General features: G+C 52.3%; 2 protein-coding genes and 1 long non-coding RNA gene across 4 annotated transcripts; 2 read left to right on the forward strand and 1 right to left on the reverse strand.

The window, feature by feature from the left end:
- Positions 1-2,431: 2,431 nt before the first annotated feature.
- Positions 2,432-13,973, forward strand: SMARCD1 (SWI/SNF related BAF chromatin remodeling complex subunit D1; the record flags this gene model as incomplete). The annotated part of the gene is made up of 13 exons (XM_082665454.1): positions 2,432-2,608; positions 3,261-3,448; positions 3,735-3,777; positions 3,874-3,996; positions 4,483-4,605; positions 5,675-5,791; positions 7,083-7,184; positions 7,476-7,637; positions 7,718-7,815; positions 9,048-9,183; positions 10,782-10,904; positions 12,028-12,129; positions 12,261-13,973. 13 exons carry the CDS (start codon positions 2,432-2,434, stop codon positions 12,312-12,314), a joined length of 1,548 nt encoding a protein of 515 aa, XP_082521580.1. The 3' UTR covers positions 12,315-13,973.
- Positions 13,974-16,129: 2,156 nt separating this feature from the next.
- On the forward strand, positions 16,130-23,943 carry GPD1 (glycerol-3-phosphate dehydrogenase 1). Of its 2 annotated transcripts, XM_082665456.1 has the most exons (9): positions 16,130-16,223; positions 16,764-16,950; positions 17,482-17,659; positions 18,498-18,638; positions 19,234-19,372; positions 19,612-19,724; positions 20,412-20,645; positions 20,870-20,976; positions 21,880-23,943. In XM_082665456.1, exons 2-9 carry the CDS (start codon positions 16,910-16,912, stop codon positions 21,974-21,976), a joined length of 1,050 nt encoding a protein of 349 aa, XP_082521582.1. In that variant the 5' UTR covers positions 16,130-16,223; positions 16,764-16,909; the 3' UTR covers positions 21,977-23,943. The 2 variants fall into 2 exon arrangements, with proteins under 2 accessions (XP_082521582.1, XP_082521581.1); XM_082665455.1 differs by lacking the exon at positions 16,130-16,223 and having other exon boundaries at positions 16,785-16,950; positions 20,520-20,645.
- Positions 18,687-20,527, reverse strand: LOC309829503. Its single transcript, XR_014297411.1, has 3 exons — positions 20,391-20,527; positions 19,903-20,089; positions 18,687-19,121 (listed from the first exon to the last, which is right to left on the reverse strand). It is a non-coding gene; the product is annotated as an uncharacterized lncRNA (long non-coding RNA).
- Positions 23,944-24,650: the final 707 nt, after the last annotated feature.

Here is a 24,650-nt window from a genome sequence, read left to right on the forward strand (position 1 = left end):
ATCCCAAGAGGCGGCCCTCCTCTGCCATCCCATAAAAGATTCAGCTGGTTGGCTTCCAGCTCAGGGAGAGGGGCACTGGTGCCTAACCTCACTGGTCCCTCTCCCAGGGGCCCCTGCAGAGGGCCACATCCATAAATTTTCTTATGGAACTCTCCCAAGTCCTCTCCCGAAACGTCATTTGCTTCTCTCAACAACTTCATCTGCATTTTCTATTTCTATATGATACAGACTCTATATTGCTATATCTCTGTATATACTTTCCCCTGACTCTGTCTCTACTTCATCCCCTCTTGTCTCTAAGAACCACCCTCCGACCCCAAGTTCCCCTTCTGTGTTTCCACCCCCTCCCTGGTCTCTGAATGCCTTCGCCTGTATAAAGAGTTGGATTCTCCCCTGGTGTCTGTACTGTGTACACACATCCCTCTAAGAAGCACAAGGAGACGACACGCGCATTGTAACCTTCGCACTGTCTCGGTGGCGACATAAAGGAAGCTGTGAATTACAAGCTCTGCCTCTTTCTGGCCTCACCTTCTCTCCCCAACCTGGGTACCCTTTGCCCTCCCTGCAGCCTTAACATTCCCACCCCTGCTTCACCCACCCCAATGTCCTTTGCCTAGCTGACTGTGGCCTCCCCATGGAAGGGGGTTGCTACAGAGAGAGCCCCTACCCATGGGATTGAGATCTGCAGAGACAGAGGGAGCTGTGGGTTGATGACTTCTGCAGCTGAAGCAGCGGGGTGCTGACAGGCAGAGGCTGAGGTCTTCAGTCAGTGGCCTTTGCCTCCTTCTGGATGCCCAGGCCTCTTTGCTCACCTAATACCCAAGCCCACCACTTATATTTTCTGGTAAGGTACAGTTTGGTAGTGGGAAGAAAGAGACAGGCCTAGAGGGGAAGTTGAAAGCTCTGCCGTTCTGTCCCTCCCTTCCTACCTTAAAGAGAAACCAGCGAGGTAGAGTACCTGCCATGCCCCCTCCACCAGGCATTCCTCCCAGGCCAGAGCCCTGCCCCTTCACAGGCCTTCTCTGCCCAGCTGTCTCAGTCTCCAACCCCAGAACAAGACCTGTGGCAGGTCACCTGTGCATTGGCCTGCAGTTGGAGAGTGAGGATATAGGATCCTTGGGAATTCTTGGCTCCTAGGAGTTCCTTAGAGATCAGACTTCTCCAGAGGGAAGCAGGAGCAAGGCCAAAGGGTGTGTTCCGGATGGAGAACAGCAGGCAGGGCTATGGGTGACGCATGCCTCTGGTCTAATAAACTGGGTTTTAACTATCTCCTCTTCAGTGTCATTCTTCTTTTTTTTTTTTTTTTTAGCGGTACGCGGGCGTCTCACTGTTGTGGCCTCTCCCGTTGCGGAGCACAGGCTCCGGACACGCAGGCTTAGCGGCCACGGCTCACGGGCCCAGCTGCTCCGCGGCATGTGGGATTTTCCCGGACCGGGGCACGAACCCGTGTCTCCTGCATCAGCAGGCGGACTCTCAACCACTGCGCCACCAGGGAAGCCCTCATCCTTCTCTTATTTAAATAGTATTTAGGCCTTCCAACTAAGTGCTTAGAGCCGAGCTTGGCTTGGGGCCAAACAATCAGGGCCGGAGTAAGGAGGCGGGAGCAGGGATGCTCTGGTCTTCCTGGGATAGGACAGGCTGACCATCACACCAGGAATGGTTTGAACCACTGCGCAGGGGAAGAGGAAGAGGTCAAAGGCAACAAAGATCCCAAAGAGAAGTCCTAGCACAAAGGATTCTTTGGAGAGGGGTCAGAGTCAAACTTCAAAATAAATTTAAAATCTAGAAGCAGGTTAGGTTAAAGGTTACGGGGAAAGTTGGGTTTAAGTTCGAACGTGAGGTAGTTATTGAGGCACTTTATCTATGGAATGAGCCCCGGACTATCAACCAGAAGATCTGGATTCTATGTTTCGACTTCTACTGCTAACTTGTTGGTTGACTTTGCCAAGTTATTTACTCTCTGAGTTCATCTCTCCTGTTTGTAAAATGGAGTAAACAGTGCATACTCCTCTTCAGCGCGCTGGGCTTAGAGCAGGAAGAGAAGGAAAGGAAAATCAGCGCTTTGTAAAGTTAAACGCATTGCGCCAAGATGAAGCAGTTACTCCATCACCCTGAGCTGTGGTCCCCCTTTCCAGATCCTTGTCTTCCTCCGTCGGCCTGGGGGCGCCCGCTCGCAGGGCCTCTCTATCCCAGAGCTCCTCTCTATGGTTTTCCCCTCCCGGACCGTGAAGGCTGGAGGGAGTGGTCACACGCCTTTTCCGCTTGTCCCCCCCCCTCCCCCTAGCCCACAGTCTCGCTGCCCCGAGCCTCCCGTGCCGGCGGGCCGGCCGGGCGGACGGGCGGGCGCGCGGGGGGCGCGGGGGGCGCGCGGGGGGCGGGGGGAGTTCCGGTTCCGGTTCTTTGTGCAGCTGCAGCAGCGGCTCCGGGAAAGATGGCGGCCCGGGCGGGTTTCCAGTCTGTGGCTCCGAGCGGCGGCGCCGGAGCTTCAGGAGGGGCGGGCGCGGCGGCTGCCCTGGGTCCGGGCGGGACTCCGGGGCCTCCGGTGCGAATGGGCCCGGCGCCGGGTCAAGGGCTGTACCGCTCCCCGATGCCCGGAGCGGCCTATCCGGTGAGTGCGGCAGGAGGAGGGGCGCGCTGGACGGGGGCGGGGCCGTGCGGGGGCCTGGGAGTGACAGGGGTGGGGGGAGGAGTAGGAGGGACTCGCCTGGGAGGGATTCGGGCCGTGAGTTGGGGTGCAGGGAGGTAGTGCGGGGAAGGGAAGGGAGGCAATTAGCATCCTCATCTGCTCCCAGAGGCATTGTTTTCTTGGGGAGTCAGGGTGTACAACCAGGGTGGACGAAGAAGTGGGGCGAAGCATGGGCCTGTGAGAGCTTGTGTGCAAAAGGGCCTAGGCAGCTCCAGCGCCCAGAGGAACACAGAAGGTGTAGCTGGCAAATTGAGGTCAGCTTCTGAGGAGACAGTAGCTGGCAGTACTCTCTGAGCAAATGTGGAATTAGAGATGTCCAATGCGCCAGATACAAAATAGACTGGGGAGAATTTGAGTGTAATCTAGCTGTCTTAGCTTTGGGGCTATATTTGAGGAAGCTCCAGTTATCTAGATTTCACAGAGATAGAGGGCTCTCCTCCCAGCCCACCACTGTGCTCCACCCCACCCCCTCAGCCTTGTTTCATTCAAAGAACTCAGGCCTCCCCCACTTTGCCTTTCTTGGTGGGGTTTGCAGGGGAAGCGATGACATCTCTGGGTCCTCTCCCCTGTATAGAGACCAGGTATGCTACCAGGCAGCCGAATGACACCTCAGGGACCTTCCATGGGACCCCCTGGCTATGGGGGGAACCCTTCAGTCCGACCTGGCCTGGCCCAGTCAGGGATGGACCAGTCCCGCAAGAGACCTGCGCCTCAGCAGATCCAGCAGGTCCAGCAGCAGGCGGTCCAAAATCGGAACCACAAGTAAGATGACCCCAGGGTGGAGGGAGGGAGGGAGGGAGGGAGGGAGGGAGGGAGGAGGCCTGTGAGGATGCTGGTGGTGGGAGTCCCTCAACCAAGAAGTGGTGGTGCTGTGTCAGCAGACGGTGCTCATTCTTGAAAATTCTTTGCGTTTTTGGGGGATGGGGGTGTCTGACTTGAGACAGGCTTTGCAGTTCCTTCACTTCACTATAAACGGAGGTGTGGACAGCCTGTCTTCATGTTCTGGCTAGTTCCATCCCATCCTGATAAGAGTGTTTATTCCAAACAGTGCAAAGAAAAAGAAGATGGCTGACAAAATTCTACCTCAAAGGGTGAGTCCAGGCTATATAGGTCTTCTTGAAGGTATGCTGAGCTTGAGAATAGAGGTGGTCAGCTCTAGATCCCAATGATATCTTTCTGCTCCTAAGATTCGTGAACTGGTACCAGAATCCCAGGCCTATATGGATCTCTTGGCTTTTGAAAGGAAACTGGACCAGACTATCATGAGGAAACGGCTAGATATCCAGGAGGCCTTGAAACGTCCCATCAAGGTAACAACGCAGGAGAGTGCAAGGCAGAGAGCCAAAGGAGAGGACGCGGGAACCTTCAGCAGGCTTGGGATGGGAAATCAAAGGCGTAGCACAGCTCTCCTTGGCATTTAAATTACATCTCTCCCTTCTGCCTACGAACTGAGAATTACATTAGAAGCATAAGAACAGAACAGCGAAGGGGGAGGGGCTTTTGATATTTCTTGCACCAGAAATATACCCTGTTGGTGTTTTTGCTACAACTGCTCTGCCGCCTTGGGAACCTGGCAGCTTGCATGACTCCGTCCATCTGACATCCTGGTGAATGCACTTGCACTCAGGCCAGTGGCCTGTACTCTTCTTCTAGGTGGAATCTCCATCCACCCACCCCAAGGACTGGGTAGACAGTAAGCCAGTCTGTTAGGAGTCATTTTCAGGTTTGGGGAGACCCTTGTCTTCAACATCAAACCACTGAAGCCCCACTATCAATCCTGTTTCTGCCTTCCTCAGCAAAAACGGAAGCTGCGAATTTTCATTTCTAACACTTTCAATCCGGCTAAGTCAGATGCCGAGGATGGGGAAGGGACGGTGGCTTCCTGGGAGCTTCGGGTAGAAGGACGGCTCCTGGAGGATGTGAGTTCAAGGTCCACTGTGGTCGGCATTTAGGGTGGGAGCTGCTGGGAACAAGCAGTATTGTCTGGTTGGCAGGAAGCCTGACTGGTGCTTACGGCTCCTGTTGGGAACAGCAGGGAGAGGGTCACTGTGTTCCCTGTACTAAAATACAATGGTTCTTTGTTTCTGGCTCCCACGGCTTGGCCCCCTCTGTGGTATCATATCGAGAACCTTATTGTCGTGGGATTTGATTTGTTGTTTACCTCCTTCCTGATGCTGCTAGCCATTGGACTTGGCAGTATCTGCAGATTTTTCAGTTAGTTTTTTTTTTTTTTTTTAAACCAAGTGAGTTTGCACTTAGCATTTGGGCCATGCTTTCCTCTCTGAGTCCTTGAGGTCCTCGATCTCCACTGTGGCATCTCCATCTTCCCAGCTTCCATTGGAGACATTTCACAGTTTACGTGGGGTAGATTTCTCTGACAGGCTCTTCGTTGCTTCATGGGAACATCAGCTGACTGGTGATAGCCCCCAAACTTCCCACCCCAGAAGCTCCTTGGAGAAGCTCACCTGCCATTTCCTTATACTCTCTGGCTCTCTATTTTTAGCTGTTCACAGGCGAGCCAGCATGAATGCATTTTTCAGGAGAACCAGGGCTGAGTGTCAGAGCCTCCTTTTTCTCTGTATAGGTCCGGTCCATCTCCCGGTGGTGGCATGTGATCCAAATAAAGCTGTTTTTGTTCTGGCTTTTTATTACCTGTGATTCATTTCCCCTGTAGAGTCAGACTTTTCTCTGTTTAGACTCGCTTTATTATGTGCAGAGGTTTGGCTTAACTTGCCCCATTTCCCTTGGGGAAATGAGGTGGGTACGTCAGTCACCCTGTATGTGTTATAGGCTGCTTCTTCAGGGTTCATTGCTACTGTGACTTGTTCAGTATCCACAGGCAGCTACCTTGCCATCTCCTAAGAGGTTCTCAGAAGACATTTCTGAGTTTTTTTCCCATTGCTTTTGTGGGTTCCTTTATTATGGGACTTTGTTTTGGGGAATTTCTTCTGGCCTTTTCTAACGTGACCTCTCCTCTCTCTCCTCTAGTCAGCCTTGTCCAAATATGATGCCACCAAACAAAAGAGGAAGTTCTCTTCTTTTTTTAAGTCCTTGGTGATCGAACTGGACAAAGACCTGTATGGGCCAGATAACCATCTGGTGGAAGTGAGTAGTTCTGTCCTCTAGGCTTTGCTTTGACTTTATGACTGGAGGATGATGGACTTGGGAGCCAAACATTAATGTCTAGGGAAAGGGGAAGGTATGAATAAAGGGTTACCCCAGGTGTACAATTCCTCCAACGCAGTTTGCACGTTGGCCTCCAGGTGGCACTAGCTGTTCAGTTCTGGTACTGTTTGGACCCAAGAGCTTTTGCAGTCTGACTTGTCCCACCTTTTAAATTTTACTATCTTGGTTGCTGCCCCCACTTTCAAGGGAAATTCTGATGGAGGCCTCTTACAGATGCCAAGCCATCTCTGCATCTTGCTTATTAAAAATGGTGAGATGTAGTTATCCACACACCATTCAACCTTTTTCCTGGTGACAAGTGCTGTGATTAAGGGGGTTAACTAAGGGTTCTAGTCCTTGTGCCAAGGCTACTTTTACAGATCTGGGACTTGCTTTTGGTTCCTGCTCTGTTTAGATTCACATTCCAAATCATCAAAAATTTTTTATGGTAATGCCTGGTTACATAGTGTTCTGAAGACTATGTCAGCAACAGTATTCTTTGGGATATAGTCAAAACCAGAATAAGACAGTCCAGGGCTCCAGGTGAACTTAACCTGCTCCTTTCTTTGCCAGTGTAGCTGCAGCCCCTTAACCTCAACCACTAAGAGACATGGGAAGGTCTTTACCATCTAATAAGGGAAGTAAGTCATAGAATCAATAGAAATTTGTAAATATATTGAACTTAACTTTATAGCAGTAGAGCATAGTGGCTAAGAACGTGGACTGTAGAATCTGACACACCAGAGCTCAGATAGCAGCTCCACCACTTATTGGCTGTTGACGTTAGGCAGCTTACTTCACTCTTCTAAACATTAGTTTTCTCATCTGTAGAATAGGTTTAATGGTGCCTATCTCGTATGGGTGTTTTGGGGATTAAATGTGATAATCCAAGTAAATGTCTTAGAATACTCCTGCACATAGTAAGTACCCAATCGATGATAGCTATGTTATTTTACTATACACATGTATATTATCCATTTTTGTGGATAAAATTATCACTGAAAGATCAGGCTAATTTAAATGTGACCCTGAGCAGTCATAATGAAAAAGTCAATCGACTTATAGACAGGAATCCCAAAGTCATGTGCAGTTTTTTAAAATGTCTCATGCTGTTGCTCTTCTCCAGTAGCTTCAGTAATCAAAGTTGAATATTCAGTCATTACAGAAGCTCTTCCCTCCCACTCCAGCTCTTCCTCTGGGAGAGCACCCCCTGACATCTTCCTCTCTGTAGTGGCACAGGACCGCCACTACCCAGGAGACAGATGGCTTCCAGGTGAAGCGGCCAGGAGACGTGAATGTACGGTGTACTGTCCTGCTGATGCTGGATTACCAGGTATTCTGTGTGATGTGAGGGGGTCCAGCTTTCACAGCCACATCCCATCAGCAGTCTGACATTTAAAGGTTTAAGTCTAGTTGTGGGTAATTTGCCGCCAGACTGTTGCCTCCCTAAATATAGGGATAGGGTCTTGGTCATTTCTGAGTTCCTGTTAGTGTTCTTCTGCCCCAGGGAAAGCACCGCATTAATGCCTGTTGACTGGCTTGAATGTATGGCCATGCCAGGCACCTCATAATGCACATAGACTCAGCTCATTAGCTTCATCCCAAACTCTTTGGTTCTCTGTAGCCTCCTCAGTTTAAATTAGACCCTCGTCTGGCTCGGCTGCTGGGCATCCACACCCAGACCCGTCCAGTGATCATTCAAGCACTGTGGCAATATATCAAGACGCATAAGCTCCAGGACCCACACGAGCGGGAGTTTGTCATCTGTGACAAGTACCTCCAGCAGGTAAGAAAAGGACCCATTCTTTTGCTCAAGTCCACTGGAGCACTAATTGTGCTCTTAGCTGCTTCTCCTCTTTCCCGCAGATCTTTGAGTCTCAGCGTATGAAGTTTTCAGAGATCCCCCAACGGCTCCACGCCTTGCTTATGCCACCAGAGCCCATCATCATTAATCATGTCATCAGGTAAGCATGTGTGTGCAAGGCAGTGGTGTGCTGGAGCTGGCTTGCACCAGCTGCACAAGTCAGTTCTCAAAATCTTCAGGGATTTTGCAAGCAGGTTGTTAAACACAGTCGTTATTTAAGGTTAAATTATACAAACTTGCAGTTAAATACGTTATATTAGAAATAAGGGTAATATATACTCAAAAATTCATCATCTCTGAATTATTATATTAGTTTACTGGTGTTTGTATTATCGAGGTTACGTCTGTCTGTTGTGTCTGTATGGTGGAAATACCATCTAATGATGTGCTACTGCACATCCCTTCCCAGCTCCTTGATCAGTGATGTAATGTTGGCATCTTGAAATCAATCATGTCGAGAATATTTAAAACACAGAAATCAGCAAATGCTACAAGTCAGGGCTTCTTGTTCTTGTTCTTGTTCTTCTTCTCTTTTGGAGAATCAGTTATTAGACATTTACCAGCTCATCACTGATGAGCTACTGTCTTTTCTCTGGGTGGTAGGACATTCCAAGCTGAGACTCCAACTCCATTACCTCCATCTGCTTTCTGCTCAGAAGATGGATGAGCAGGGCATCTCTAGGCAGATATGGAGTGAAGGAAGGCACCTTCTCCTCAAAGCAGCATGTCTTCTGGCTGGATGTAGTCTTTGCCTTCTTTCCCTTATTCCTTATTAATTAGCCTTCCTTTCATTAGACCCTGAACCATCATCACTCAGCCAATAGTAACTCCTACAACCTATACACTGGGTCAGTAGAAGCTAGTTTGTCCCGTATTCATGGGCTTAAAGTTAGGCCACTTTTTATTTTGCGTGGTATGTGTTTTATTTGAATTCATTTTCAGGGTCAATTTTAGTTTAATAGGGGGAAAGATACAGAAGATACTGTAGTGATGGTCTCCTTGTGGGGAGGGAGAAACTTACTTTTCATTGGATATCTTTTGTAACATTTGAATTTTTACCATTGAGTTTTTAAAAAAAATTAACTCTGTTGAGGTTTATATGCAATATATTACACCCACTTAAAATAAAATTTGATGATTTTTGGCAAATGTATACATCCTGTAGCTGTCACCACAAGGAACGTACAGAACCTTTCCGTCACACCGAAGAGGTCTCTTGTGCCCTTTTGCAGTCAGCTCCTTGCCCTTCAGTCTTAGACCATCTTTTTGACCCTGTGTAATTAGGTCTTAGGGGACAAGCCCTTTACCAGGCCCCTTTGGTTTCCTCCCCAGTGTTGACCCGAATGATCAGAAAAAGACAGCTTGTTATGACATTGATGTGGAAGTGGATGATACCTTGAAGACCCAGATGAATTCTTTTCTGCTGTCTACTGCCAGCCAGCAGGAGATTGCTACTCTAGACAACAAGGTAGGGACCATGCCCTGGGTAGTTGGGTGCCACCAGCCCTCTGTCACAGCTTCTTGGCTTCTTTTGATTCTTGATATTCATTCAAAATGTACTGCCACCCAGTAAATGCTAGGCACTCTGTTTGGTGCTGGTTGGAGCCAGACACACATGAGTTCTGATCCTTGGCTATACCTCTTAATAGCTTTGAGCCTCAGTTTCTGATCTGCGAAATAGAGACCATAATACGTATTTTTATAAGGTTGCTATGAGGATTAAATGAGACAGTGTATGCAAAGACATGACATTGTATCTGGCACATAAAAACAAGTGGCAGCTGCTGCTCCTATTGTTATTAGCGATACCATTATCAGACATAGTCCATGCAAGTAAAGCCAGAAAGGCTCTGGGAACACAAAGGAGAACAGGGAGGCCTTCCTGGAAGAGCTGATGCCTCAACTAAATCTTGAAGGACGACATGGGAGTCAATGAAAGGGGAGAAAGGAGGATGGTGCTTAGGGGCTTGGGGGGCAGAGGCCATTCCAGAAAGAGGGAGCAGGGTATATGAAGGCCCAAAGATGAGCAGAGAGCCTGGCATGTTCAAGAAGTACAAGCTGCTTACTGTGTTAGATAAAGCTCGGGGTGCTGGGGAAAAGAAGCTGGATAAGGAAGCAGGATCCTCGTCATGAAGCAGCTTTGCGGGGAAAACTGGCTTAGACTTTGTCCTGAAAACTGGAGGGCCTGGTGCCCTTTGCATTTAGAATGATCACTGGCAGGATGGTGGGGAGTGAACTGTAATGGGGGCAGATGTGGAGGAAGGAAGCCCAGTTAAGTGGCTGGTGCAGTGATGCCTGTGAGATGTGTCGAGGGCCTAAACTTACGGTCCTGACAGTGAGGATGGAAATGAGTAGGTAGATTTGGAAGGTGTTAAGGTGAATTTGCAGGGATTTGGACACTGGATGGAGACAGTGGGGTGAGGTGTGAGGGAGAAGAGGCATTACAACGACCCTCAGGTTTTCAGCTGAGGTGTACAGTTGTAGTTATTCAGATTGGGAACAGGAGGAGAAACAGGTATTGGGGAAAGGTAGTGAATTTAGTTTTGGAGAGTTTAAGGTGCCTTGAGATGTCAAGCAGGTGGATTGGTTGGAGTTTGGGAAATGGATTCTGGTCTGCAGACTGGGGACTCATTACCTTGTCAGTGGTACTGGAAGACATACAAGTAGATGAAACCGCCAGGAAGAGTATAGAGAATGAGAAGAGGACAAAGAACAAAACCCACGGACCACAGCTTTTGAGACAGCTCTCTGTACCACTTCTTTTCTACCTGAGAGTGTTTCAGGACCCATTTATGCTGTGGATTAAATATTTAGCATGTAGCCTCATCCACAGTGGACATTGTGGAGACTAAAAGGAAAACTTCCCTCACGTGGGGTGTATAGAGACACGGTGCATATCACCTGCTAAGCGAATGCCGAGCGCCTGAGCAGGTGGGGCAGCAGTGCCATTTGTGGGCTGCACTCTGTTCTTAGGTTGGCAGCGGCACAAGAAGTCACACACTGCCTGCCATTTAACTTTGCATTTCCCCAGTGTGAAAATGTTACGCGCTTCCTTCTTCCTTTCAGATCCATGAGACGATAGAAACTATCAATCAGCTGAAGACCCAGCGAGAGTTCATGCTGAGCTTTGCCAGAGACCCTCAGGGTTTCATCAATGACTGGCTTCAGTCCCAGTGCCGGGACCTCAAGGTAAAGAACCTGGGACAGGTGTAAAGAGACTTAGATCCGTGAGGCATACATTTGCTCTGTTTCTGTAGCATGAGATGGAGAGCCGGGGGGAAGTGAGGGACCAGACTTTCTTTAGTGTGTTCCAGGGCCCATTTTACAATTAAGTAGGGAAATGGAGGTGGAACCATCAAGTGTTTATCTAGTACTTACTATGTGCTGTCACTGTGCACCGTATTGGAGGCGATACAGAGTGGAAAACTTGATCTATTTCAAAGTAGCACACATTCTGTTCAGAGAAACCATGTTACTGTGATTTAAAAAGTAGTAAATCATGTAAGACATTATTGGAACTCACCAGTATCAAAAAGGTAATACAAAGGAGAACGGAGATTGATGAGGCTAGAATAGCTAGGGAAGGCTTCATGGAGAATTTGGGATTTGAGTTATATCCCAGAGAGGGGAGCGCCAGAAGCTCAGGCAGGAAGGTAGGAAAGAGCGCAGAATGTGTGAGATGTGTCCTCAGTGCTCGCCTGTTCTGTGGTGATTGACTGCAGGTAGCCCGAGAAGAGGAGCAAGGGACAGGGGGTGCCTGAAAGGATCCCTGAACAAGGGAATGACTTGTTGACAGCAGAGGCGACTTTGGGTGTTGTTTTAGTGGTTTGCTAGGGCCACCATAGTAAAGTACCACAAGCTGAGTGGCTTAAACAAGGGAAACGGTATTGTCTCATGGTTCTGGAGGCTAGAGTCTGAAATCAAGTTGTCAGCAGGGTTTGGTTCCTTCTGAGGGCTGGGAGGGAGAGTCTGTTCCAGGCCTCTCTCCTAGCTTGTGGTAGCTTCAGGCATTCCTTGGTTTGCAGATGGTGTTCTCCATGTGTCTTCATATCATCTTTCCTCTCTGCATGTCTGTCTCTGTGTCTTAAGTTTCCTCTTTTATAAGGACACCAATCATACTGGATTAGGCCCACCCTAATGACCTTATCTTAGCTTGATCATCTGCAGAGACCCTATTCCCAGATAAGGTCACATTCACAGGTACTGGGAGGGCTAGGATTTCAACATCTTTTAGGGGATACAATTCAGTCCATAACAGATGCAAGAAAGGAAACCAGTCTCTTCTGTGTCTTCCCCCTCCCATCTCCCTCAGACCATGACTGATGTGGTGGGTAACCCAGAGGAAGAGCGCCGAGCTGAGTTCTACTTCCAGCCTTGGGCACAGGAGGCCGTGTGCCGATACTTCTACTCCAAGGTAGGCACCTGGGGTGCACAGGAGAAACTGACAAAAGGCAGGGGGTCTGCACCCTTGATGGGGGTCAGTGGTGTTAGGTACCAGCTTCTGGTTTGTCTCATCTTCCGCTCCCTCCACTATTTTCTCCTTAGGTGCAGCAGAGACGACAAGAATTAGAGCAAGCCCTGGGAATCCGAAACACATAGGGCTTCTCCCACAGCCCTGATTGGCTGCACCGATTTCTTTATTGGGGCCCTGTGCTGCCTGCCTCATAGCACCTGCCTTGGTCTTGCTTGGGGCCTTCCAGGGGATGCTGTTGGTTCTAGGACAACACCAGAATGAAGAGGGTCTCACATGATACCTGTTACCCTCTTCTTCTCCCACCCCATCCCTTCCTACCCCCAGCTTCCCTTTGCCCCACAAAGTTCCCATGTGCCTGTACCCTCCCCTGGTCTGCATAGGACCTCTAGATAGTATTAGAGAGAGAACCCGTAGTGGTAATCAGTGCATTGAATGGATTGGGCCTAAGGCCAAGTGGTCTTCAAGGGGACCAGCTACACTGATCCTGCCCTTCGGAGACCCAGGAGGTGGGAGCTTTAGCCCCTTCTCCGAGACTCAGGCCTGGGGGCACTCTATAAGCTAGTTGATCTCGGCTTTCCTGATAACAGAATCCAGTTTCCTACCTTCCCTCCACAGGTTTGGAGCAAACTGTCCCTTCACTTGTTGCCCTCTAGCACTAGAGGAATCCTGGTTCTTGGGCTCCACTGAGCCCCAGGTCAGTCCGCAGCCCTCTGGATTGGCCTGCTGACTCAGTGCTTCTCTTACTCCCTCGTAGGGGGTCCACATCAGTATTGGAGTTTGTTCTCTTAGTATTGCTCCCTCTCACCACACTCCCTGTAGCTGCTTCTTAGGATTCCCTCCTACCTGTCCTAACCCAGGGCATTTGAGTGGGGGAATCTTGCCTTTCCCTGTCAGAGCCCCAAGGGCCCTCACCTAGGGTACTGTCATTGCTGGCAGAGGCTGTTCTTTCCTGCTGTTGCTTGGAGGTGTGACTCATTCATTCATTCCACCCTGCCTCCCCCATCCTTTCATGGAGAAACAGGCCTAAAATCAAACGGGTAAAAGCCCTGGGCCATCCCTGTCTTCCTGTCCCTTGTCTGCCCAGTTGACACCCACTGGTGACTTCTAGGGCACTGAGGAGTGAAAGCGCCTAGGGCTGGAGAATAGCTCTGAGTTGGGTTTGTGACTCTTCCCTCTCCCTGCCTCACAGGATTGTGACTACCCAGCCCCTGCCCTCAAAAGCTTCAGACCCCTCAGGTAGCAGCAGGACCTTGTGATCTGGGCCCCTTGCAACTGAGATGGTTTTGCATCTTTCCAGGAGAGCCTCAAATTCTTCTTCCAGGTTGTATCACCCCTGAGTTAGCATGTCCCAGGCTCGCAGACTCAACACAGCAGGGTGGGAGACAGCTGGGCACAGAGGGGGAATTCCGTTCAGCATGGGCTCTAAACCCGCAGAACTGACAAAGCCCCTGCTTCCCCACCCCCTCCTCAGGCTTCTGCGAGCACATGCCCCAGCCCTGTATCCCTGACTGTCCCACACTGGGAACAGCAGAACTTCCTCCCTGTCTTCCCCTTCCTGTCATTATCCCATCCCTCCCTTGAAAGGTTCTCCCCAGAGTGACACTGGACAGACAGCCTCTGTCCCTGGGGCTGGAACCATGAGAAGGAAGCTCAGCACTCCTCCACAGTGTCCCTGAAGATAACTTTTTATTAATTGAATTACTATGTTTTTTTCATGGACCAAAATTTTTTTTGTACTGTCTCCTTATCGATGTCACCCAGTTTTAATAAAAGAATCTTCTGAAGGATGGGTCCCCCTACCTACTGATGGAGAGCTCTTCCCTGAGCTTTCTTCTTCGATACCATTAGCCATGCTCATGGTGTTTGTTCATTTTATTTGACAGATATTTGTTGAGCACCTGCTGTATGCCAGCTGTGGTTCTAGGCACTGGGGATATGGTGAAAAACAAGATTTCTACCCTGGGGACCTCAGGTTCTCACCTTAGAGCTTGTTCTGTCAGCCCCAGTGCTCCAAGCAGGCCAGGTGCTGGTTGGGAGTAGTGGGCTTCATCACTGGATCTGAGAGTCCTGTCCTCAGTTCCCGTTAAGGAAGATTCTAACAAGACAGTGGCACTGCCATTCTCTCCCTTGTCCTTCTGAACTCCCCAGGGCACCTGCTGGCTCGAGGGTGCTGTCCTTGGGTACCTGTGGTCCCTTACACTTGATGAACTTGAGCCTCCTCTAGGATTCCCAGGGCTCCTGTCTTCCTGCGGGCCAGCGCTGTGTGAGGACTGAAGACGTTTGTGGTCTGTGTGCCTGCCATTCTTTAAGGTTCCACTTTCTCAACCCCGAGTAAGATTTTAGTTCCTGAGACTGGCGTGGAAGTGCTGCACTGTCATCCTCGTGCTATGGACAACCGAGCCTTCACTGGTAGAGTTGAGAAGACTTTGCTCAGGATTGGGTCCCATTAGCAGAAGCATGAAATTCTGCTGCAGTTTCCATCATATGCCTGCTTCCCACCTGGTAGTTCTTTACTTTCCTCCTTTGTGCCATTATCTAGCTTGGTTCTACTCAAGAAGGGGGTTTAGAACACAGGGTGAAGGCAACTACATTCCAAAGTTGTAGTTAAAAAATTAACTTTTGCCTCCATGCATGTGAACACTCAAGTATTGCGTATATGCAGTCAAACCCACCAAGGATACAACCACTATTCCCAATCTGGAATGTGGGAGTTTATCAGACTTGAGTGGGGAAAGCAGAAGAGTGTGTGTGGGTGATGATAACTTGGGAGTGGAAACAATTGATGTCAAGGACATTGAAATGGCATCTGTTTTCACCCAGGCTAATTACATGTGTAATGAATGGCTGATGAACCATTATTAATTTCAAGCAAATCTGCAGTTTGCTCTTGGGAAAAGAGCCCTAGTGGTACAGATAATTGGCCTGTGACAGGCCAGTTCTGAATCTCTGCACACTCTTTATTCCTATATAAATGAACAAATTCTTTGTCTCCATACTACTTTAAATGATCGTAGGGACAAAAAGATGGAAGCATTTAGGCAAACACAAGAGGTTATTTTATGCACAAACATCCGTTCTTTGGGGTTCTCATCCTGTGTGCCAGGGACAGAAGCATTCTTTCTCTTCCATCACCCATAATCAGTGGTCCCAGCCGGCAGCCTGGCACTGGTGCCTTTGTCGCAGTGCCAGTGCAATAACAGTGGTCGTTGGGGGGGCTGGCTCTGTAGTAGGCATAATTTTGTTCCTAAGAGAAACAATCAACTGCTGATTTCACGTATGTTCCCCTAAGGGAACTCCCTGGCCATGGGAGTAGAGTATGGTGGGCTTTTTACCAGGCAGTCCTTAGAAGTTAGGAAACCATTTCTCCCCAGTCTTGACCTCAGGGCCACTTAACCCTTACCCAGTGATTGCACACAAACTCCCCTCTGGCCCAGTGCTTATCACTGTTTGCAGCCAGCAGCAGCCCAGGGGGATGGAAACACCCACTCAGCAGTTGGCCCGGCCAGGAGGTCAGCACATGAGCACACAGTGCTATCTGCTTTCCAGGCCAAGGTGCACAGACAGCTGGAGTGTAAGGGGCCTTTGCCCCACTCTCCACATCAGCCTAGAAACTAGAGTTCCCCCTCATAGTTAAACAGGTTGCTGTGGGCGATGCAGAGCCCTGAACTGCACTGTGCGTCCCTTCCATCCTCCCTCCCCCCAGAAGCGCACACCCCACTTGCTCTTGATTACAGCATCTGAGACCACAAAGCTCTACAGAGGTCACAACTGCCCCAGGTCCTGCCTCCCTTCCCTTCTGGCTTCTGCAAACTAGCCACTAACCTGAAGGCGCCCCTAGTGTGGGGTTAGCCTGGAAACCCAAGAAAGAAGTGAAGGAAGCTCAGTACCTCTCAAGGACAGTGAACACTTGGGCTGCCTTCTTTTCTCTCCTATCCTCCTCCTCAAGCCCAGAGTCTGCAAAACACCTGTGGGCCACTTGGCATCAGAGCCTCCAACTTTGGGCTTTCCTGCCCCCCTTCCTGGGAAACATTCAGGTGAGGAGAGGCCCACTGGTGTGCTTTGTTTCTTGGGCCCTTGGGGTCTTATCCTTGGGCTGGGTTGCCCCCAGAGCAGGTCCTTACCTCTTATGTGCGCTTATTTAAAGGAGCCACACCCACCCACCTCACTCACCCACAGCCCTGCAGTGGGGCAACACGTGACCCGTCATCGCCAGAGGATGAACCCATAGAGCAGCTTTCCGGGTCCTGGGGGGGACAAGTGGGGCGGTTCCTACCTTGGAAAAGAAGGCATGCCTGGATCTGCTGCTGGGACTGAATACAATTTATTCCAGTGCTAGGGGACGGGAGTGGGGGGGGAACCGGGCACTCGCTCCTTATCTGGGCCCGGTCTTGGCAGAACTTAAAATGAAACCATTGCGGAGAGGGAGGGGTTGAGGACCTGGGCTGGGGCCGAGGGAAGCAGCGTGCCAGCACCGTCAGCGGGCAAACCTAAGAGGAAAAGCAGGCCTGGTCTCGGCCCCATTCCTGTTCCCCACCTGTCTCTACCCTTTTCTTCCCTTTCCCTGGCCCTGCCAGACTCTGTCTCCCTGGGCGCCCGCCTCCCCTCCCCTGGAGGGCGGGGCTTGGCGGCACCCACGTGTGTTGGAGTTGTATGCTCCCAGCCGGCAGAGGAGCTGGGGAGAGTGGCACCCAGCTGGTGGCCCAGGCAGCGAAGCGGCACCATGGCCGGCAAGAAAGTGTGCATTGTAGGCTCTGGTAACTGGTAAGCGGCTCTGTCAAGGAGTACGGGGGGGGGGGGGGAGGAGGAGGCTCCCTCAAGTATACAGGAGGTTAGGGAGGGAGGTTTGGTGGGCAGGAGGCAGTCGGGGGGGAGGAAATGCCTCCAGCTCCTGGCCCACCCCTGTTGCTGTCTTCTCTGCCTACCCCGGCAGGACAGACAATGCCCAGACCGCTCCTGGCCCTTGCGTCTCGGGCAGCAGCACCTGTTCGCCACGGGAAGGGAGCCTCCAGAGTGCTCCCTGCCTGAAAGGCTGCCTGGGTTAGGGGGTGGGGGGGAGATCAAGAGGCTGGCCCCCTTCTCCAGCAGCAAAGTGTGAGGGAAAGGAAACTGAGTCTCCTTTCTACTGCTAGGTCAGGAGAGACGCAGCGTCACGGGGAGGGGGTGACAAGGAAGGTGGCAGGTAAATAATCCAGTGGCTTCTGTGACATCCTGAGGGGAAGCACTGTCCCCTCCCGCCACTGTTCCTCTCTCACGCCCCCGCTCCTCCACTTTCTGTGCTCCCCCTCCTGCCAGGGGCTCAGCCATCGCCAAGATTGTGGGTGGCAATGCAGCCCAGCTGGCACGCTTTGACCCACGGGTGACCATGTGGGTGTTTGAGGAAGACGTCGGGGGCAGAAAGCTGACAGAGGTCATCAACACACAGCATGAGAATGTCAAATACCTGCCAGGGCACAAGTTGCCCCCCAATGTGGTGAGCCCCAATGCCCCATAAGAAGGGAGAGGGAAGTGGAGGGGGTGCTTCCTGCTGGGAGGGGGCCACTTCACGTGCCACCTGTACTTGAGAAGCATCTCAGGAGGGCTACTCCAGGCACAGGGCGTCCCTGGGCACAGCCCCCAAACTGCTCCCCTGAGCACTTCCTGGGACTGGGGAGAACCTGAATGCATCCCCCTGCATCTCCACCCCACCCCACGGGCTTCCAGGCAGGAGAGGGACGGGGAGAGGATGAGGAAGTTGGTCTCTGTGGCAACCAAAGACAGGTTCTCTGGCCCCCAGACTTGGAGTCTGGGTAGTGCCTGCCTCGGGCTCTAACCCTGTTACTCATTCACTGGGTTATTAGTAGATGTGGAGACTGCTCCTTGGACTTAAGGTCTTTGGTCAGATCCATGTGGCTTACTCCCCACCTGGAAAGGGGGAGCAGGAAAGACAGCAGGAAGACTGGGGCTCTCCCTTCCCAGTTGGGAGCCCTAAGGAGCAGGGTGATGAAATCTTACTTGGCCTCTTCCTCTTGCCAAGCCCAGACCTCCTTTGGCCTCCCTCACTATCCCACAGCCAAGGGCTAGGAGAGTGCTGAGAGGAAGTTTCCAGGAGTCCTCAAGAACCCAGGACAGCTGGAACCTAGAGGGAATGATGACTAGGCGGAAGGAATAGAAGTGTCTTGTTCCTCCAGGTTCAGCCCTTCCAGATTCAACCCCCAAACTGCCCTCCTTCTTCCCCACCAGCCTCACCCTGTCTCCTAGATCTCCTGCATGGGGCTCCACAGGGGCTAGAAGCAGTCCGTTAGGCCCATGAACACTGGTCACCCCCACAGGTGGCTGTCCCAGATGTGGTCCAGGCTGCAGTGGATGCTGACATCCTGATCTTCGTGGTACCCCATCAGTTCATCGGCAAGATCTGTGATCAGCTCAAGGGCCACCTGAAGGCAGACACCATTGGCATATCTCTTATTAAGGTGCCAAGGACACCCTCCTGTGGATGGGGATGCAGCTAACTGCTGTGGGGCTCAGGGTGGGTGAAGTGCGACAAACAGAAAAGAGCAGAAGTAGGCCAGGAGTTTTCTGAAGAGAGGAGCTGGCTTTGGGGAAGCTTGAGAAACAGATGCGGGGGGCCACTGGGAAGGGGAGGTTGGTTGGGGAGTAGATAAGAGATGAGTTTGGAGGCAGATGTCTTGGGGAGTTTAGGAGGTGTACAAGGGATGCCTAGGGGATACAAGAAGTGGGCTTGTTTAAGGAGTTGAGAAGGGAAGCTGGTTTGGAGCAGTGGCTGGGATGGAAGTTGGTTGGGGGTACTCAGGAGTGGGCTGTTTAGGGATGTGGCGGGGATACATTACCTTGGAGAAGTAGGTTGTGGAAGGAGAGTTTTCAGATGGATTCGTTTTCACATGTTATCTGCTCTCCTCACAGCTAGCTTTGGCTGCACTGGAATAGGGGAGGACCTTTGGGGAGGGACATTGATGAACAGTGAATTTGCAATGGGCAGGATTTCTAGGTGGGAAGCCCTCAGTTGGGGATAAAAGGCACCTGGCCTGAGCTCCATCCTGTGCCCAGGGGGTAGACGAGGGCCCCAACGGGCTGAAGCTCATCTCTGAAGTGATTGGGGAGCGCCTTGGCATCCCCATGAGCGTGCTGATGGGGGCCAACATTGCCAGCGAGGTGGCTGATGAGAAGTTCTGTGAGACAACCATTGGTGAGACCCCACCACCCACATAGATAATGCAACTCCAGTTACATCGCCTCCCCAGGCTATATTCCCCACCCACTTAGCCATCTTCTCCCCATAAGGCAGGTGAAGGAAGAAGATCCCAGCATCAAAGGTGAGGGGAGTTGGGGCACCCCTACGGCAAGAGCTGTAGGTCCTGCTTAGGGCAGTTGTGGGAAGAAGAGTCAAGAGTCCCTTCTTAAAGCCTTATCCCCTCCCTACTTTAGGCTGCAAGGACCTGGCCCAGGGACAGCTTCTGAAAGAGCTGATGCAGACACCCAATTTCCGCATCACGGTGGTGCAAGAGGTGGACACAGTAGAGCTCTGTGGGGCCTTAAAGGTGAGAGGGCTTCAGAGGCAGCTATGGGGTGGGGAGAAGGCCCTGAAAGAGGGCCTGGCTTAGCTGTACAAGGTTGCTGGGACTCCAGGCACTCACTGCCCTTCCCCACCAAGTCTCATACACATGGGAAGAAGGGCAGAAGCAAGGCCAGGCTCGCTCAGGTCTGCCGATTACTTACCATCAGACATTGGGCTTCCTTCTTCCTTTCCCCTATAGCCCCTTGTGGAACATCCCTGTCCCTGGCTCCAAAGGTTGGTCCAGGGGGAAGAGGAGATGCCCAGGGGGAGCACTCAGGCTAATGGGAGATAAGACGTCCCAGGACACCCAGACGGATTGATGGCCAGAACTCTGGATCCTGGACAGACCTATGGATGGATATCGGGGGCATAGAACAAAATAGCCGTGGTTGGGAGGGCGAGGTAGAAGACTGGTTTTCAGGAAAAGTCCTCAAGGATGGAGCATAGGGCAGGGCTGGGGAGCCGGAAAGCACAAGCCCAGACTAAAAGAAGGGAGTGCAGCAAGTGGGAAAACCAAGAGGTGAAAATAGTTGAGGAGCCCACCCACCTTCCTTCACTTATTCAGTGAGCGTGTCATGGCTGATGGGAGGGGCATGAGGCAGGTGCCGAAGGCCCCAAGTGGGACCTGCGGGAGGGGATCCTTTCTCACCCGTGACTTCACTCTTCAAAGAATATAGTGGCCGTGGGGGCTGGCTTCTGTGATGGGCTGGGCTTTGGCGACAACACCAAGGCGGCCGTGATCCGACTGGGGCTCATGGAGATGATCGCTTTCACCAAGCTCTTCTGCAGTGGCCCTGTGTCCCCTGCCACCTTCTTGGAGAGCTGCGGTGTTGCTGATCTCATCACTACCTGCTACGGAGGGCGGAACCGCAAGGTGGCCGAGGCCTTCGCCCGCACAGGAAAGGTGGGCCCTGGGGAGAATGAAGAATGGAGGGTGGGCCCTGTAGGTGTTCAGGGAGAGGAACGTGGCTCGAGGCATCTCTTGAACACAGACATTAAGATTGTTGGGAACATTCCCAGCCTTTCTTTCCTCTTAAGACCCACCTCCTCCCAGAGTCCCAGACTCTCTGTCTCACACTGACAACCCTCCTCTCCCATTTCCATTTGCCTGTCCTGTTTTCTTCACAGTCCATTGAGCAGCTGGAGAAAGAGATGCTGAATGGGCAGAAGCTGCAGGGGCCCCAGACAGCCCGGGAGCTACACGGCATCCTCCAGCGCAAGGGCCTGCTGGACAAGTAAGCGTCTGCCCCAGCCCCACTGATGGAGGGAACCACCGACAGAAGTGCTCTCCCCATTCATCATCTTCCTGAACCCTCCTCAGTCTGTGAAGTGGGCAGACAGAGCCTAGAGCTTGGCCAGGGTCTGGTATGCCCGCTGTCCCCCAGCTCGTTCGTTGTCTTTGAATTCTTTCCAGTCTAGTGCTCTTTATACCACATTGCTTGGACCCCTCTGCGTGGCCGCTCTCTGTCCTTTCCTCCTTGTCCTCTGCTATGGGGGTGGACAGGAATAAGCTCCTCTGACTGTTCTGCCTCTTTGTCCATCACCCTCAGTCTAAGCTGCTCCCCCAAGGCCAACCCTTTTGTTCCGTGAATCCTGTCCTGGGTGCTGAGGTGTGAGGAAAAGGAAAGTCTCTGCTTCAAGGTGCTCCTTTTCAGGGAGCACAAGACAGCAGGGGTGATGGGCTGATCAGAGCAGAACTCGGTTGATCTGGGAAAGAATCCTAGAGCAAGAGAGTACGAAACAGGCTCAGAAGATCGGCTCGCGGCTGGTCAGGGTAAAGCCTCCTGGTAAAGGGAGCGGCCTGGGCAACAGGCTGGGAAGAAGGAAACTGGCATTTATTGAGCACCTTCACATAATTCATAATCACTTCTTCACTACTTTGTTATATTGACCCTGTTTTACAGCTGATGTTACTGAGGCTTGCCTAATTGGAACAAAAAGTTCATGCCAGGGTTCAATACGATAGGGAGCAGGGCAATAGAAACCTGACCCTAAACCCCGGGGCTAGGAAATACACATTCTCAGCGATGGGAAATTGAGAGCCAGAGTCCGCCTGAGCTCCAAGGCGGGAGAGTAGGGAGTGGAGGGTTAGGGGATTTGCCTGGAGGCCCAGCTGGTTCTGTCCTTCCCCATTCTAGGTTCCCTCTGTTCATGGCTGTGTACAAGGTATGCTACGAGAACCAGCCAGTAGGTGAATTCATTCGCTGCCTGCAGAATCATCCAGAACATCTGTGAGCAGGGCTGGGGCCCAGGCCAGGCAGCCTCTTTACCCCAGCGGAGACAGGCAGAAGCTTGGGGTGCCTGGCCACCACGATCTCTGGGACTTCCCACACAGTAGCGTCTTCTCAGCTTTTCACTGGAGGACAAGTGCCTGTGGGCCCGGCCACCTGCCTGGAGATCTTGAAGCACAAGCAGCCCGCAGCCTCCTGCCACCTCATCGCACCAGAAGTGGAGTTGCCTAGTCCCTCTCCATATGTGGGGCTTTCTCCCTGTCCTCTGGGAGGGGTAGAATCAGCCCCAGTGCTGCCTGCTTTGAGTATGTGGGGGGAGGAGGGGAGGGGAGGGAGGCAAGGCAAAGAGGCCTCACACAGACCAGGACTGCTGTCCTCAAGCCCAGTTAATGGCTAAAGAAGTACCTCAGCTGCAAGAGGGATGAGGCGAGGGCTGCAGGGAGGGGTCTGGGCTTTTGGGCTGATGTAGACCTCTGCCAGGCCCCACATGGCATCAATGGATCTCTGTTTGTTCGCAAAATACAACCCCCTTCTAGCTTCTCCTAGAAACCTCAGCTTCTTCTGAGGTTTCCTCAGAAACCTCTGGTCATCCCCTTCCCCCTCCCCCAGGCTGCCTGGCACCAGAGTTGCTGCCACGCTGGCATCTCTGGCCATGGGGCTTGTCATTCTCTCCTGGGACTTCCCAGTTCCTAGTTCTTTGCCAGCTCCACCCCACCATGTGTGACCTTTCCAAGGCTCTCTCACCCTCCCTGCCAGCACCCTCTCTGGGGAGCAGAACTTAATCTGCTGACAGAGCTACACCTCTTCACAGCAGGCTCAGATCACTCTACTCCCTGTGACCTTTGTAATTGCCCTGCCTCCCTTCTCAGGAGCTCTAGTGGGGGGAGGTGTCAGCTGGGTCCCTCCTGCTGCTATCTCCCCAGGACATCTTGGATCCACCCCTTACCTCCTAAACCCTGTCCCTAGTTCTCAGCTACCCCCAGAGCAGCCAGGGCAGCTAACCGGTTCCTGTATCTGCAGGCCAGGGAGCCAGAGAGTGGGTAAGGGAGGATGAGCAGGTCCTCATCTCTGTGGTCTGAATTCCAAGACCGGCTCTCCTTTGTCACCTGAAGGCCTTCTCATGAGGTATTGACTACTTCAGCACCTCAGGAGCTGGGAAACTCGTGGAGGAGGAAAAAAATTCAAGCCTCCGTACCAGCTGGGGTGAGGGAAGAACAGGAAGGGGAGGAGGGAGAGGAGTGTGCTTTGCAGTGGCCTTGCTCCAGGATGGAATGGCAGCCAGAGAATGTCACCGGTCAGCAGCTTGGACCCCTGGCTATAAATAGAGGCCGAGGGCTCCTGTCACATCCAGCAGAGGGTCTCAGCTTCCTGTGTGGCAGCATCTGGCATGCTGTGGCTCTGGCCAGCATTATGTTAACCCTCCCTTACTCCTGGACAAACCAGGGAGGCAGGCTCCTCTCAGCCCCTAGCCCCTGAGAAGTCAGTCTTACCAGTGAAGGGCGGAGCTGCCTGGATCAGGCAGCGAGAGTGAGGGGCACAGTCACCCCAGATCTGGCTGGGCTCAGGAGCTGCTTCCCCAGGAGGTCAAAGTCGGGGCAGAAAGACAGCTCCCTTCCCTAGGCTGCAGCTGCGACCCTCTTAGATAGTCAAAAACCTTTGCCTACTTTTTTTTTTTTTTGCTGTACGCGGGCGTCTCACTGTTGTGGCCTCTCCCGTTGCGGAGCACAGGCTCCGGACGCGCAGGCTCAGCGGCCATGGCTCACGGGCCCAGCCGCTCCGCGGCATGTGGGATCCTCCAGGACCGGGGCACGAACCCGTGTCCCCTGCATCGGCAGGCGGACTCTCAACCACTGCGCCACCAGGGAAGCCCCCCTTTGCCTACTTTTGCTCACTCCACAATTAACTGAATCTGAGGCTTTCGAACAAGGCTTACTTGTCTACCTAATAAAGCGTGGTTTTTGCATAAACAAATTAGGGAAGGGCGCTTAAGTGCATGTGGTAGGGCGTATGCATGTACATGTTTTCACTCATGCCGGAGGAAAAACGAAAAAAGGAAAAGAAATCCTTCGTCGATCATTCCAGCCACTCCCGGCCCCTTGCAGGGGTGCCCACGCAGTCCCCCTTCCCCCAAATGGCACCCCCTCCCAACCCCTTCCCGGCGCTTCTTTGGGGCTTTATCAAGCCGCCTGCAAGCGGGGAGGTCACATACGGGACAGAAACATTACGGAGATTCGACCCTCGCGCCTACTCCGTGGCCATGGCCAAACCTGCCGCAATCCTCGGCGGTCCAAGCCTCGCAGGGCGGGTCGGGTTCCTGAGCTCGGCTGAAGGCCTGCCCAGGGTAAGAGGGCAGCTCCAGGCTGTAGGGGCCGCGCAGCCCCCTCCAGAGGGCGGACTCCGAGAGAACCTACCCAGCTACCGGAGACGTCACCGCGCCGCAGGCTGGGGATTGGCCGGCTCTCTTCTGTGGTGACTGAGTATCCTAAAATTTCCCGTTCCAGAGTTTGGGTCGCCAAAGACCCTTTCTCAACGGAGAATGACTACAACCCCCAGAAACCAACGGGCCTCTCCGAGAGGAAGGCTCGTCTGAGGATGCGTAGTAAGGGCGGCTGACCCGGAAGCCGGATGTTCAAAGGCAGCAACCAGTCGGAGCTGCAGCCGGCGCGGGCTCTCGTCTC

This window comes from Grampus griseus, assembly GCF_964374135.1.
Source record: "Grampus griseus genome assembly, chromosome: 11".
Classification (NCBI taxonomy): domain Eukaryota; kingdom Metazoa; phylum Chordata; class Mammalia; order Artiodactyla; family Delphinidae; genus Grampus; species Grampus griseus.

Excerpts from the sequence above, each read along its gene's own strand:
- GPD1 (XM_082665456.1), top strand. The coding sequence starts at position 16,910 with ATGGCCGGCAAGAAAGTGTGCATTGTAGGCTCTGGTAACTG. Across the intron at positions 17,660-18,497 it reads ACAAGTTGCCCCCCAATGTG|GTGGCTGTCCCAGATGTGGT; the intron begins GTGAGCCCCAAT and ends TCACCCCCACAG. Across the intron at positions 19,725-20,411 it reads AGCTCTGTGGGGCCTTAAAG|AATATAGTGGCCGTGGGGGC; the intron begins GTGAGAGGGCTT and ends CACTCTTCAAAG.